The sequence below is a fragment of the Austrofundulus limnaeus genome, unplaced genomic scaffold (assembly GCF_001266775.1).
Source record: "Austrofundulus limnaeus strain Quisiro unplaced genomic scaffold, Austrofundulus_limnaeus-1.0 Scaffold55, whole genome shotgun sequence".
In the NCBI taxonomy this organism is placed as follows: Eukaryota; Metazoa; Chordata; class Actinopteri; order Cyprinodontiformes; family Rivulidae; genus Austrofundulus; species Austrofundulus limnaeus.
In genome coordinates this window covers 1152505-1166955 of record NW_013952457.1, presented here as the reverse complement: position 1 = coordinate 1166955, position 14451 = coordinate 1152505, and the positions used below count along the sequence as shown (strand labels likewise).

The following is a 14451-nucleotide window of genomic DNA, read 5'->3' as shown; positions in this document are numbered from 1 at the left end:
GGATGGATGGATGGATGGATGGATGGATGGATGGATGGATGGATGGATGGATGGATGGATAGCATCTCCAACTTATAAAACTGAGATAGTTCACATAATAAATACATTGACTTAAAAATATGTTTGATCAGTACATCTTCCCTCACTTCTGAACAAAACGCAGAGTAAGAATTACTACAGGAGCTGGAGAACATTAACAAATGCAGCTATTTATGCTTAATGTTGTGCATGTGCAATCCAAAACATCTAAGAGCATCATAGTAGGGTTCCCACACATTGGTCAACATCAAATTCAAGGACTTTCCAGGACTTTCCAGTACCAATTTCCTCAAATTAAAGAACCACACGCAAGGGCAATTACCTACTGCTACTGCATAACGTTTCCAGGTTTAATATCTTTTTACCTCTTAATATCATGTAAATTCAATGAAAAACTGAACAACATAATAGTTGAGTTAGAAACGACGTCAGTTTACCGTAATCCTAAGTTATCCACCTCAACAAATGTACTTTTTTTAAATTTAATTTTATAATTAATTTCTTTTAAAAGATGATGAAAATCAGTCGTGTGAATATAGAATTTCAATCCCCCAAAAAACATTCAAGGACTTTCAAGGACGATGTGTAATTTTTGGCTGTTTTCACAAACTTTCCAGGGCCTTGAAACAATTTTTCAAATTCACAAACTTTCAAGGATTTCAAGGACCCGTGGGAACCCTGTCATAGACATGTCGACCACAGTGAAATAGTCTTACTTTTTTTGTTGTTTCACTCATTCATGAGGTATGGAGGTGGGCAAGTGGGCTCTCAGTTCTGGCGCTGTGTTGGRTGTGACCCAGGACTGTAGCAGGTGAAGTTTCACTGGGATGATGCACCTGTCAAATTGTTAAATATATATATTAGCAAAAACTTAACAGGTGGACAAAAAATACAGTTACACGCCGACCTTTAATACCGTGCCCGATTTTGCATGTGCGAATACTGTAAAAAGGTTAGATGACATCTTGCCCTCCCTCTGTAATTTGGCGGGCTGGGGGCCCTTGTGACGTAGCAGAGTAGAAGTGGGAGGAGCCTGCTGAGCAGCCGGAGGCTCGCGCGGCAGCAACGTGCACTCRGTGCAGCGGTCTGAGCCGAGCATATTTTCAGTAGAGACGTGCAGCCGCTTCCCCGGGTCGAGGAGCGACTGAATCTTCACTGCCAAAATGTCTGACGAGGAGCAAGAGCAAACTATAGCCGAGGACCTGGTGGTCACCAAGTATAAGATGGGCGGTGACATCGCTAACCGTAAGTTAATAGAGTTTATTAGCCGGACGGAACAAGTTGCCCTTTTCGGCCTGTATTAGTGCTGCCAGCTAACGTAGGTCTACTATCAGCGGTAGCGGCGTTAACAGCTGCCATGTGGTTTCTCATTCGAGGCACACGTATGCTATCCTAACAGGTGCAGCTTCTCCTCTTTTAGCTGACYAATTCGATCCATGCTAGCCGATGCTAATCAAGGTTAGGGCTAGGCTTAGCTGGTGGGAGCCTTCCAACTAACGTGGGATGCTAGCTAACGAGCTAGCTGGGCTTGAAGTGCGGCTGTGCAGATAAAAGCTAACTAGCTGACCGGGGTGAGTCACAAATATGAGGCTAGACTCAATACTTTGTTCGTCCTTTACTTTTCCCAAGTGTAATGTTATTGTCATATAACGAACTCATACTGGCGTTTAATATTTATTTTTTAACATTATGCTGTCGACCACTTGTTATTTTTCAATAAATTAACAAAAATTAACTTACCCAGAAACTATTTGCTGTCAAAAGTAATAAACGATACATTAAGAAATTTGACAGACGGAGTAATGTAAAGTTTTCCATTGTAAACTGACATACGTCATCCAGTAAACCATTAAGAAACTTTTTAAAGGCAGTATAATGTTGGTTTTACTTTTAGACAGATTATAAAACAAAAACTAGGAAGTTTGTCACATATGTTAATGGTTTAAAACTCAGTATTATGATAAATTAGTCCTGCTCTTTGCAGTTTTTTCTGACATGCCATCAGTTTAAATTTTGAGTTTAAGATGATTTAAAGTCACATCAGTGAATGTACTGTTATAACACAGTCCTGTATTATTATTTTACATTACATTATTCAGGTATGTTGTGACACTCAAACCGTGCATTTTGAACCATAATCCAGACATGCTTATTGATTAAATTAGGTTTTTCAATTATAATATTGTTAAGACACATTACATACCTTAAGAGTGTTTTTATACACATAAAACATAAACATAGACATATATGAGACAAGTAGACAATCCAAAAACTACATGGCTCATTTGTGAAAGGGCTCTTGCTCTGTACGAGGATGCTTAACGTATTATTACACGTGCACAAATGACTGCTTAAAGCAGAAATTGCTTTTGTAATAAGTCCGACCAGACAGACTGTATCTTGCATCAAGGCTTACATTGCTAACCTGCAGTGTACTTGCAGATAATTACAGGAGTAAAGCCATCTCAGTGGTATTACAACACAAAAGATGAAACCGTAACACAAGACCGTAGGTGAATGTAGCACAGCTTCTGTGTCAAGTTCAGTCCCATTACGCATATCACAGTTATTATAGAGTCATTTTAATTAGAACTACTGTATATTTGTGACCACTCATAAGCCATATGCTGCRTTTTTCTGTGAAATGTTATCTGAGCGGTGTGATTTCTGACGCTTTTCTATATTAAAATCACGTTGGTGCRTCTACTAATCGACTTTCCTTTTCTTTGCTCTTTTTATTATTTGCATACTGAATGTGTCACCGCAGAGGCTCTCCGTCGAGTCATCGATGCAGCAAAACCCGGGTTCTCTGTGCTCAGCCTGTGTGAGTTAGGAGACGCCTATATCATGGCTGAGACTGGAAAAGTCTTCAAGAAGGAGAAGGAAATGAAGAAAGGTGAGGCAATGAGCTGAGGTGACCCTATCTTGGTAGATCAGGGGCATTTGATGTTATTTTATACATCCAGGATGTGCTTAATCATCTGACAGCCAATGTGGTAAAAAAAATGACTACAGTACAAATGTCACTGCCTCCATCTATTTATAAAGCATGCTTCCAGCATATTAAGATGATGTTCAAATGATTACTTTTTTTCCCCCTCTAGGCATCGCCTTTCCCACCAGCATCTCAGTTAATAACTGTGTTTGCCACTTCTCTCCCCTGAAGAGTGACCCAGACTACACACTTAAAGATGGAGATCTTGTCAAAATGTAGGCACTCTGTTCAGGATTGTTGTTACCCTGTCCTTTTCCTGTGTGTTTTTAGTTTCCCAAGTTTTTGATTCACTCAGTGAAACGGGTAAAAACTTTATCTTGGAATATAATTAATTAATTAGTTATACCAAATTACATTGTACTGAATATGCCTTTGCTCTTTAGTCTTTAGATATTTTATTTAATATTTTATTTCTCCTGCTCAGCTGTTTTTGTAGCAGCTGAGCTTGAACTAAATGTGGAACATAATCATTTTCCTTTGTTTGATTATCTCTCCCTCTCTCGTCTTATTTTGTGTTCAGAGATCTCGGGGTTCACGTTGATGGCTTCATTGCCAATGTTGCTCATAGCTTTGTTGTGGGAGCCAGCAAGGTGAGAGTGTTTAAAAATAAGAGATTTATCAAAGCTATGTATTCTTGTTTAAACTTTACTAACCTGTTTTATTTCCGCAGGAGAACATTATCACAGGCAGAAAGGCTGATGTCATCAAAGCAGCCTATCAATGTGCAGAAGCAGCTCTACGCCTTGTGAAGCCTGGTAATCAGGTGTGTTTAAACACGTCATCACATGGGTTCATGGGTTGGCCTTTATAGTGAAGCCTAGCTTGTGCAGTGTTTTATATTTATCCAGAGCAGATTTGGATTAATTTGAATCACATTTTCTGGATTTTTCTTTAGATTTGTTAATGTGTAAAAAATAATATTTTACCTTCTCCTTTTTATTTTAGTTCAAGAGCAATTTGCTAAATATTTATTAGTTTAAAAATTGCTCTTTAGCTCCTAAACAGGGGAACCAGCTCTCCTCTGTGTCAGACAAGCTTCAGCTCTTGATGTTTTTAAATCACATCTTTAAAAAAAAAACTTGTTTGTACACTGCAAAAAATGTCCACCTAACCAAGTTTTAAAACCTTATATCCAGCCAAAAAGTCTTTTTGATCTTGTTTTGAGACTGATTTTCTTAACAAGGACTGATTGTGTAAGAATAATAATCTGGTTTTCAGAATGTGTAAGATTATTTGTCTTGTTAGCCTGAAAACTTGACTCAAATTAAGTGAAAATTTTCTGCCAATGGAGTAAGAAAATTTTACTTGGTAAGATTCTTGAAATACTTGATTTGACTCAATTTTTTTCTTATTTCAAGAATCTTACCAAGTAAAATTTCCTACTCCATTGGCAGAAAGTTTTGACTTAATTTGAGTCAAATTTTCAGACTACCAAGACAGATAATCTTCAGTTCTTGTTTAGTAAATCAGTCTCAAAACAAGATCAAAAAGACTTTCTGGCTGGATATAAGGTTTTAAAACTTGGTAAGTTGGACAGTTTTTGCAGTGTACTCACTGGTTTTAATGCAGAATGAGAATTTACATTTTTGCATCGTTTTTAATGATTTCGTTTTATGTCATATCTTTATTTTTTACAGGTTTTTTTGTCTCTTATACTCAGTATTTCGTTTTGATGTTGTTGTTTTTTTTTTATGTGTGTGTCTGTGTGTGTGTAACACTTTGGCCAACGACAGTTGTTTTTAAATGAACAGACCTCTTTATTCACATCTATTTCTTACAGAACACTCAAGTGACAGAAGCTTGGAACAAGATCGCACAGTCGTTCAAATGCTCACCTATTGAAGGTGAACGTCTATCAGACTGTGCATTTTTGGCTTTCTGCGTATTTGTTGTGTACTGAAAGGAGGAAAATTATGATGATTCAATTAAATGATTGTAATTTTTTTTGTTATAAAGGTATGCTGTCTCATCAGTTAAAACAGCATGTCATAGATGGAGAGAAAACCATCATCCAGAACCCAACAGACCAACAAAGGTATTTTATCAAATATAACACAGTAAAACACACAAGGTTTTTTTTAAAGTAACGTCTTTAAAATTTTTACTATGAAGGAAAACACAATGTGTTTGTCATCTTGAAGTAACTTAAACTTTACATCTCAGTGAGAAAAACCAGGAACATTTATTTGTTTGCAACATTTAGTTTGAATTGTAAAATCTTGTCCCCAGYCTAATTTTAGTTGAACAAATTAAAATCTTTTAAAAAATTGCACAAAACAACAAAAATCTCCTTTCATGCTGCAACGGTTTGTGTTCTCGTTCTGAAATTGTTTTGAAAATAGTTTAATTAAATGGAAACTTAGTTTTCAATCACAGTACACTCAGGTCATGAAGACAAAAATAATTGTTAGATTGAATCATGTAAATTTTATTTACATTGTAAACTTTACAGATTATAATGAGGTTTTGGTTGATGGTGAAGATATAAAAAGTTTTTTGTGAATGTACTTGTTTTTTCAGGAAGGACCATGAGAAGGCAGAGTTTGAGGTTCATGAAGTTTATGCTGTGGATGTCTTGATTAGCACTGGTGAAGGGAAGGTTAGCATCTTGTTCAGTCATCTTTACACATTCATGTTTCTTTTGTTGATTTGCACTTAAACTGTGGGCATCCTGCTAAGTGTCTCATCTCTCTTTCAGGCCAGAGATTCAGGTCTGAGGACCACAATTTATAAGCGGGACCCCAATAAACAGTACGGCTTGAAAATGAAGACCTCTCGTACCTTCTTCAGCGAAGTGGAGCGACGTTTTGATGCCATGCCCTTCACTCTTAGGTTGGAATGTAAAACTTTACATTTTGCACACTGCTGAAAGTTTCATTGACAAGAAATAGAAATTAAATGCGTCATTTTTTGATGCCATCAGGGCTTTTGAGGATGAGGCCAAAGCCCGTCTGGGAGTGGTAGAGTGTGCCAAACATGAGCTGCTGCAACCCTTCAGTGTGTTGCATGAAAAAGAGGGTGAGTGTTTTACTTCTCTGTTAAGCGTGCTTCACGTTTTCATATTGGACACCAGTTTTTATTATTTTTTCCGCTCTGTTCTTGTTTTTTTAGGAGAGTTTGTAGCACAGTTTAAGTTCACAGTGCTGCTGATGGCCAACGGCCCTCATAGAATCACAACTGGACCCCTCGACCCCGAGTTCTACAAATCGGAGCACGAAGTTCAAGATCCAGAACTAAAGGTGAGAGCGACTCCACACTTGTGGAGATTCAGTCCCAAAATGAGTTCTGGGACGTTTTGATTTATGAAGCTTCTCTCTTTTCTAGGCTTTACTACAGAGCTCTGCAAGCCGTAAAACACAGAAGAAGAAGAAAAAGAAGGTAAGTCTGATTATGATGAAGGTCTGGGTGTTGCACAGAACCAACAAACCATTAGCCCTGAGAGTGCTGATATTTATTTTTGATTATTTGTTGTCACATTTGTTTAATGTCTGCCTTTTGTTCTACGTCATTTAGGCCTCAAAGACAGCAGAAAATGCAACTGGACAGTCAACTGAGGACACAGAAGCTGCGGAATAAAAACTGCCTTTTCACACATGCAAGACCCCAAAGACAAGAAAGAGAATAAAAACGACATGGTTTCCTGGACCTGCTCGTTTTGCATTTGGTAGATTTGACCTAAAGGGATGATACTATTCTGAAATCCTACATGGAAATTTAACCCTTTACTGCATTGTTTGATACTATCAAGTTTTATCCCCCTGTCATAGAAAACAGGACAAAAACAACTAATCCTTGTTTATAAAAACTAACATGTTGATCTTTAAGTTAGCTTTTTTATTAAATAACTTCCTTGGCTTACATTAATTGACATTTCACTGTGAGAATCACGAATTGCATTTAGTTTGATACTGTGGATCTGTTCTTTGCTTGACCAACAGATGAATTATGCATCATTCTTGAAGCATTTAAACTTGTCTGTAGCTCAAAACATTTATTTAAAGTCAGCTGAGTTCTGTTTTTGGAGATATTCAAAAAAATATATTTCTCTTTTTTAAGAAATTAACTAAACATCTAATTAAAAATGTGACTTCTTGGCAATATGATGCAGTAAAGGGTTACTTTATGTTTTTTTTTCAGCCATTATAATTAAAAATCAAGGAGTTTCCAAACTTGATATTAGAAATGAAAAATTGGAAATGGTTTGCCCCAGATTTTATGAATAGATGGTAACAACTCTATTATAGCAACTATTTTGACTTAAACTGCAGTTTTTTTTAACCATGCTAGATTTTAAAGCAATAACCCAAATAGTAGAGTGAATATTTTTAAATGTACAAAAAGTTTAAAAATCAACTTGACTTTAGGGAACAAACTGCTACACTGACTGCCATTTCCCTTTTATGGTAAAACAACTGTACTCCACTTAAAAAAATAAACTTTTCTATCAATGACACCTGGAACATTGGTCTTGTGAAGCATGAAGACTAAAGCTGTTTTGGAGAGATTCTTCAGTAGAGCTGGACCTGAAATATTTCATGTCAGTTTTATTTTGAGGTCTGAGATAATGTTAACATTTGTCCAGAAATAAATCTAGTGGGGAAGCAAACTCCTGCTTTTTAGTTCAACCACTGAAGGGGTGGAACTTTGAGGAAATAAAATTGTTTTCATACATTTTTGTGTTTTTATTTTCTTGAGGATATATATTTTTACTAATTTGTCAATTTCTGATTTTGTGATTAAGAAACAGTCTCAAGATTTGAATACTGAAACATGCCGATTTGAACAAGAAGCTTTTGATGTATGTTGCTTTGTGTTCAGTATCTTTAAATGTTAAAATGACGAGCACAGATTCAAGGCTTTAAATGGTTTTCTAAACCAGGAATATTCAACTAAATTACTCAGGAGGCCACAGTTTTTGTAAGCTAACAGGAGTCAAACATCCAATTATTGTCACAAGTTAAATTTATGAATTTAGGTTTTATTTAAATAAATTCACCAATAGTATGAACAGAACTCATTGGCCCCCAGATTGCAACAACTCTATTATAAAACACTTCTGGATAATTATGCACTAGATTATTTAAAAAAAAATGTATTCAATGTCAGATTTATCTCTTGTGGGGAACAAATTTGCCTTTTTTTTCTTCCATGTTTGCAATCATCCAATAGCAGATCCTCTTTGCTTGGACTAGAAATTTCAATCTAAAAGCATGTTTCACTCCTTGTATTAGTAGTTTCAAACATATTTGCCAACAATTAGAATAAACTGCTAAAGTTATTTTCTGTTGTGGATATAMTATAATTGGTCAAAGCTTTGATCCACTACAGAGGGACCAAAGGGACACATGTGGCCCCATAGCTGCAGGTTGCAGTCCCTCGGTCCACAAAGGTCTTTTGTGGTATTGTCTTTCTTTTGTCAGTTTGATAATGTTTAACATTTAAATGCACAAAATGTTATTTTAACAAACATGGATTTAGGAAATCCAAAATCTAGGTCATATTAGTTTGTTGGCCACTTCAATAATCCAACTTCCAGCCTAGTATGATTTTTTTTTTCTCAAATCCATCAAGAATATTTTGGAAAACCTGCAAGACAAGTTGCTGAGAAGAATGATAGAGACTACATTACATTTGGTACAAACTATATATTTTTCTTGTTTACATTCATATGATTTTTTTATCATAAAAGTGATAAAAATATTTATGTTCAAATTCACTAAATAATTTTAGTTGTATAATATCACTCCACTGGTCAAACCAACACTTCAGCATGAGGCACCAGTTGATAATCACAGTTGTAGTGTGTTTTGCAGACATTTTGTTAGTGAGCCAAAGAGAAGAAATATATTGATTGTAAAGTTCGCTGAACAAGTTCAACGAGTTGAACGTAAAACATCCATTTCTGAGATAATACGGCTGTTAAAACGTTAGTAACTTTCTTCTAGAAGTATTAAATTCAGTTTTTATTATTTTAATGATATAATGATTAATTAAAATTGCTAACAATTGATAAATACAATATATGAAGCCGACATGTCTGTTGGAACCTTAGGTATTAAGGCTTTATAAATCTGGTTGGAACTACATTTCCCCACGCGTGAAACGGCGCTTAAATATGACGTCACGAGTTTATAAAAGCCGCACTCTTTCTTCGTCACGTCCTCTTTCCGTTGCTCTTCTCGCTTTGAGGTAAGATGCTGTGTTTCAGCGCAAACAAAATCCAAACTAATCCTTCAATATTGGAGGCCATCTGCATTTTCTAATTATTAATTTGTTCTATGTTTTACAGAACCTCTCCACACGATGAGAGCTAAGGTAAGCTGCAGATGTTATGTTTGTAATTTTGGGATTTGTTTCCTGCTATTGCTACAATAGTGTTAGCTTGTAGCACCCTTGAGTACACAACCACGCTTGGTGGAAGGACATGCTATTTTTTATTTTTGTTTTTTTGCTGTATGTGTTTGTTCCTGTATTTAATGCAGCTTTTATTGTAATTCTATATAATGTGCTAAAAGTCGTTAATTTAGTTAATGTGTAAAAAGGCCTGCATGCATTCTGCTGGTTACTAGTAAACYTGTCTGATTTGTTAGCCTAATAATTATTTCAAGTATTGTGGAAGTGATAAGGTTGTCTTTGCTTTTTTAATTATGCTGTTAAAGGTTTAACAAAATTTGATTTTGTGTTCTAATGTCCTGTTCCAGTGGAGGAAGAAGCGTATGCGCAGGTAAGCATTTTCTGCCAAGCCACTTTAAATACARACTTATTAAATAGAAGTGAACCAGGCTTTCAACAAATTGTCTTGATAGGCATGAGTTTGCTTTTTCTTAAGTCAAGCTAATTCCAAGGACTGATTTACCTGTGTAGGAAATGAGTTATAGGCTGTAATTGTGCTTATTTTTATTTAATTTAAGCCTCCCAGATGTAATTCAACAATTGTCATACCATGAGTAGGGATGTGGATAATTTTTTAATCCTACACCAATATTAAATCTGACAGCGGATTCCAAAAGAACATTTCAAGCCATACAAAATAACACCAAATTCATGTGATTATCTGAAGTATGAGGGAAGTTATTGATGGTTTTTTAGGTGAAATCAGCTCATGTTTTCTTGCTGCAATTCATAGCAGAACCAATGGGGCCTTTGTGACCATTTCACCTTGCTGTTTGCTAATTTTGCTCATAACTTCCTCAGTGTTCAAGATATCGCCATGAAATTTTAGGAAAAGATTCCCATTCTGGTTTTGTAGGAAGCATCTTGTATCCTAATAAAACTTAATAATAGCCAATTCAAAAGTAGCAAAAAAGGTATAAAATAACATTACAAGGCAAACTGTAGCATCAACTTAATGTGTCTTAGAAAGTAAGGAAATTAAAACGATTTAAAAACCATGTGGACATCTGTTTTGTAAACAAAGCTCAACCAATGACAGCGTGTTAAATGTGTCAAGTGACGAAGACGTGCATCAACACACTTTGCTAACAAGTGCTATTCCGGATTAAATAAAACATACTTCGATGTTTCAAATCATTATCAAATTTGGAACAAGGGCAGATAAAATAATGTTCTTCATGGCAGCTTATCTCTTTAAGGGGTCACTAGAAAAACACAGGTGATTTACTTTGATCCTCTTTTCAAAAAATTGTCTCTTCAAAATGCATAAATTAAAAACTCGGAAGACGAGGCTGTAGCTAACTACCTGACGGCAGCCCGATTTGTTAAAATTCATAGAAATAACGAAGCAGGAGGAAATTAAAAGCAAACGCACCGAGCAGCCTTACAAAATCTGGTCACAGCAGTTTGGGAAGAAAATGGCGGCAGCTGCTGACGAAATGTCAACATCCCTACTATGAGAAGTATATATTCAGCTGGTTATTGAGTTAAATAATTCTGGCCTTAATGTATACTTTGTGCTAACAAGCTTATTTATGTTTATAATCTAGAGGTGTTGTGATTTTGTTATTGGGTTTGGCAAGTAAAACAATCATGCAGCAATAGGGGTTAGAAATAAAAAGAACAAATATTTTTAATTTTATGTAAATATATTTTAATAAATTGCATTTTTGATCATTTAATGTTCACTTGGTCCAAATAGAATAAAATGTCAAACATGTCTTATTAGAGATTAGTCCTTATTTGGCATTTGTACTTCCACACAAGCAGGAAAAAAATACAAACCTTTTTTGTCAAATCTAAAATATTTGACATCTGCTTTAGATTTCTCAGTGACAAATGAAGATTTGAACTGAATTTAAAAGACAGGTTTAGCTTAAAGTTATAAAATACTATTTTATACAAAATCTAATTTGGTGCTTTAATTCAGAGTTTCAGGTAATTGTGGACACAGTCCGGATTTACTGGCAGGAATATATAATATGCAATCAAGTATGAAATATTAAGTCCTTTAATGAGTTTTTCTCATACTGTTTACTTCAAACAGGCTGAAGCGTAAAAGGAGAAAGATGAGGCAGAGGTCAAAGTAAGCCCTCATCCCAGTCAGCTGTGGGCCCATCTGAACCTGTCCAGATGACTACTGCTTCAAACCTCTGCTGGTGGTGAAACAACAGCCCCAGATCCTGATTTCAAACAGACACCTGCCACCGAGCACGCTGGATGTCTCTGGAAGCTGGCAAAGATGCTGGAATGACGTCATCAACTGCAGCTGCTTTGTTCATGGACCATAATACATCTTGTTTACTTACAATTGTTGATGTGGTGTATTGAACAATAAACACTGTTAAAATTGTAAATTCAATCAGTTTTCAGTTTTTCTTTTGCTGGATTAGTTTGTGGTTATATTTGGTTCTTTTGTATGAAGGTAGGGTGTTAATGTGTGGGTAAGACATTCTGACTGAACTACAGTAATGGGGGGGGGGGATACTGGTGAAGTGTGAAGACTGACAAACTTTGATTTTTGGATGGAAAATTAATTGGCAAGATTATGACAAATACCATTTGGTATTGAAAGCTACTTTAGGCCAGCTTTGATGAAACAACTCAATTTTTAACCCACTTGATATTTCACTTAAGTTTTTAGCTTTGTTAATTGTCCCAAAGGTTTCCAGTTAAGTTTGCTTTTTTTCGGGGGGAGGGCTCAAGTTCTATTTTTAAAAATTCAATTAAAAATGCTTTATTATTCTCAAAGGGAAATTAAATAAAACTTTAAATTTCCTGGATCAAAATATTAATTTAATCCTTTAAAAATAATGAGCTTATCCAAACGGTATCCTTGGGTTGTATTTTTACAATAAATGTCATAATTATGAAAAATAATATCCCCAACTGCATTTTTTCCAATGATGTGGATTACCACGAGCAGCTAGAGGTTTAAGGGCCGACAGTAGTGCAACTGGGTGTTTCACCCATATAAATAATAAAAAGGCTTTATATTAATGGTTTTACCTTTTCCGCCCAAGTTTCATGTGCTGGCTCGCCTTGTCCAAACCTCTGCGCCACAACTTTCCCTGTATTGATGTGAGTGGTCGCCAGGGGGCGCTCTGACATCTTCATGCTGGCGTCGCGCAGAGAAAACTCGGCAGAAGAAGAGGTGGCATTGTAAACACAAGGATATGGCTGACGAGAGGGGTGGAGGTGAAGACAACATTAACAACAACATGGGAAACCAGCTACAGCTTTTACCAGGTAACAACAAAAGCTTGACTAACAAAGCTCGACGTGTTAACGGGAAATTGGTCTCTCCTCCCACGAAAAGCTAACATTTATACATACAGGCCACTGTTGTGTATCAGATCCTTGTGGTGGATTTATGGTCCATTCGCTTTCGTTTTCTCTYTTCTCTTTTTCTGAACTTTTTAAAAGGAAGAATTATGAAATTCGTAGAAGGTAATATTGCAGCTAAGTGTTTGTTTAGGAGACAGAGAACAAGCCTCACTGTGTCTTTGCACACTTGTTATGACAGACAATGAGGAAGAGGAGGAGGAAGATGACATGGAGACTGAGGACCGAGACAGTGAAGCGKCAGAAAAGCCCAGCATCATCACATTTGACCAGAGTCTTCCCACATCCCATGCTGTGAGTTCCCTTAACTATTTCCCCTTAAGCCTGCTTGACATTCATGCACGTTGCCCCTCCTTCTGCCACCACCATGTTGTTGTTTACTGTTTCTTTCTGTGATGACAGTACCTGGGTTCAGACATGGAGGAGTTTCATGGCCGCACAGTCCACGATGATGACAGCTGCCAGACCATCCCGGTGCTCCCGCACACAGCCGTGATGCTGGTGCCGGGCCAGACACTGCCTCTGCAGCTCTTCAGACCGCAGGAGGTCAGCATGATGAGGAGCGTGATCCAGAAAGACAGAACCTTCGCTGTGCTCGCTCACAGGTCCGCAGACATGGAAAAGTTCTGTCTCTTTGCATAGGTGGAACACAGCTTTAAAAACAGAAAGCACTTCTTTGTTGATGTTAAAGCTGCTTATTTACACACATACATGTAGTTTTTTGTTTGTTTGCTTTTTGAGTAGCTGTATTTTTTTACTGACACTGAATAAGAATTACAAATTCTGCATTTTTAGCAAATAATTTGTTGCCGATTAACTTGGTTTAAAACAATTTGCTCAAACTGTTAAAGATTTGGGCAGAGCTCATATGACTTTTAATCTTTCTCAAGATCAAATTTAAAGKTTTTTTTTTCCTGTTGTCTATTACATGTAAATCAACAGTGGTTAATTTTTAAGGAGTTAAGGAAACTTTTATCATTCTCAGCCTGAATGATTCACAGATGAAACAAAACAAAACAAACAAAAAAACATTTCTCCAAGGTTGGTAAGGTATTGGACAAAAACATTAGTTGAAAATACAAAGAAAAACTTTAAAAGACCTTCCAAAAACTGATGAAGTATTGATTAAAATGACTTTAAAATATTACAAGAAAATCTAGCTTCTTAAAAAAAACAAAGAAGACTTAACAATTTTTTTCAGAGCTATATTTCTAGAAAAATACATTTTTGATTCATATTTAGGAAGTTGTGTCTCTCAGTCAGATCATAACAATAGATCAGGGGTGTCAAACTCATTTTCACCGAGGGCCACATGAGCGTTATGGTGGTGGCCCTCGAAGGGCTGTTTCACTAGACAGTTTTAACATGTCCTCTTTGAAACACTGATAAGAACTAACTGTACAAGTGACTAAATCTGAAATAAATACCAAAATATTAAAAGTAAACTTAATAATGTTTGACTCACTGATGACTTTATAGTAAATAGCTAGTATGCATTATGGCAGATTTAGTTTATGGTTGATGCTGACTTTAAAGCAGCTTATTTTCAGACATTAATACTGTGCTATCCAACTAAATTGCTCAGTTATTTAAAGCCAACAGCTCAGGGGCAGGAAAATTATTATCTTTCACCTTTTAAATTTGTTTATTTTATTGCATTTCATCATAAATTTAAAGTT

The 14451-nt window shown here is 36.1% G+C and overlaps 2 protein-coding genes and 1 long non-coding RNA gene across 3 annotated transcripts in view; 2 read left to right on the top strand and 1 right to left on the bottom strand.

The window, feature by feature from the left end:
* Nucleotides 1-4: 4 nt before the first annotated feature.
* Nucleotides 5-12499, bottom strand: LOC106518026 (uncharacterized). The gene is made up of 3 exons (XR_001310271.1): nt 12437-12499; nt 756-875; nt 5-80 (listed from the first exon to the last, which is right to left on the bottom strand). It is a non-coding gene; the product is annotated as an uncharacterized LOC106518026 (long non-coding RNA).
* On the top strand, nt 1068-7705 carry pa2g4a (proliferation-associated 2G4, a). The gene is made up of 13 exons (XM_014009094.1): nt 1068-1284; nt 2807-2935; nt 3144-3249; nt 3555-3624; nt 3705-3797; nt 4815-4878; nt 4991-5069; nt 5555-5633; nt 5733-5866; nt 5958-6052; nt 6146-6273; nt 6359-6412; nt 6548-7705. Exons 1-13 carry the CDS (start codon nt 1203-1205, stop codon nt 6608-6610), a joined length of 1176 nt encoding a protein of 391 aa, XP_013864548.1. The 5' UTR covers nt 1068-1202; the 3' UTR covers nt 6611-7705.
* Nucleotides 12500-12583: 84 nt separating the features above from the next.
* crbn (cereblon) overlaps nt 12584-14451 on the top strand; it is an 11361-nt gene continuing 9493 nt past the window's right edge. The window contains exons 1-3 of the mRNA XM_014009093.1: nt 12584-12676; nt 12954-13066; nt 13175-13377. Coding sequence (XP_013864547.1) covers nt 12604-12676; nt 12954-13066; nt 13175-13377 — 389 coding nt within the window. The 5' untranslated portion in view covers nt 12584-12603. The remainder of the gene's footprint in view (nt 12677-12953; nt 13067-13174; nt 13378-14451) is intronic.

What these genes read in the sequence shown, in the direction of transcription:
- pa2g4a (XM_014009094.1), top strand. Translation starts at nt 1,203, where the DNA reads ATGTCTGACGAGGAGCAAGAGCAAACTATAGCCGAGGACCTGGTGGTC. An exon ending in GGGCGGTGACATCGCTAACC is followed by an intron (nt 1,285 to 2,806) that starts GTAAGTTAATAG and finishes GTGTCACCGCAG; the next exon opens with AGGCTCTCCGTCGAGTCATC. An exon ending in CAAATGCTCACCTATTGAAG is followed by an intron (nt 4,879 to 4,990) that starts GTGAACGTCTAT and finishes TTTGTTATAAAG; the next exon opens with GTATGCTGTCTCATCAGTTA.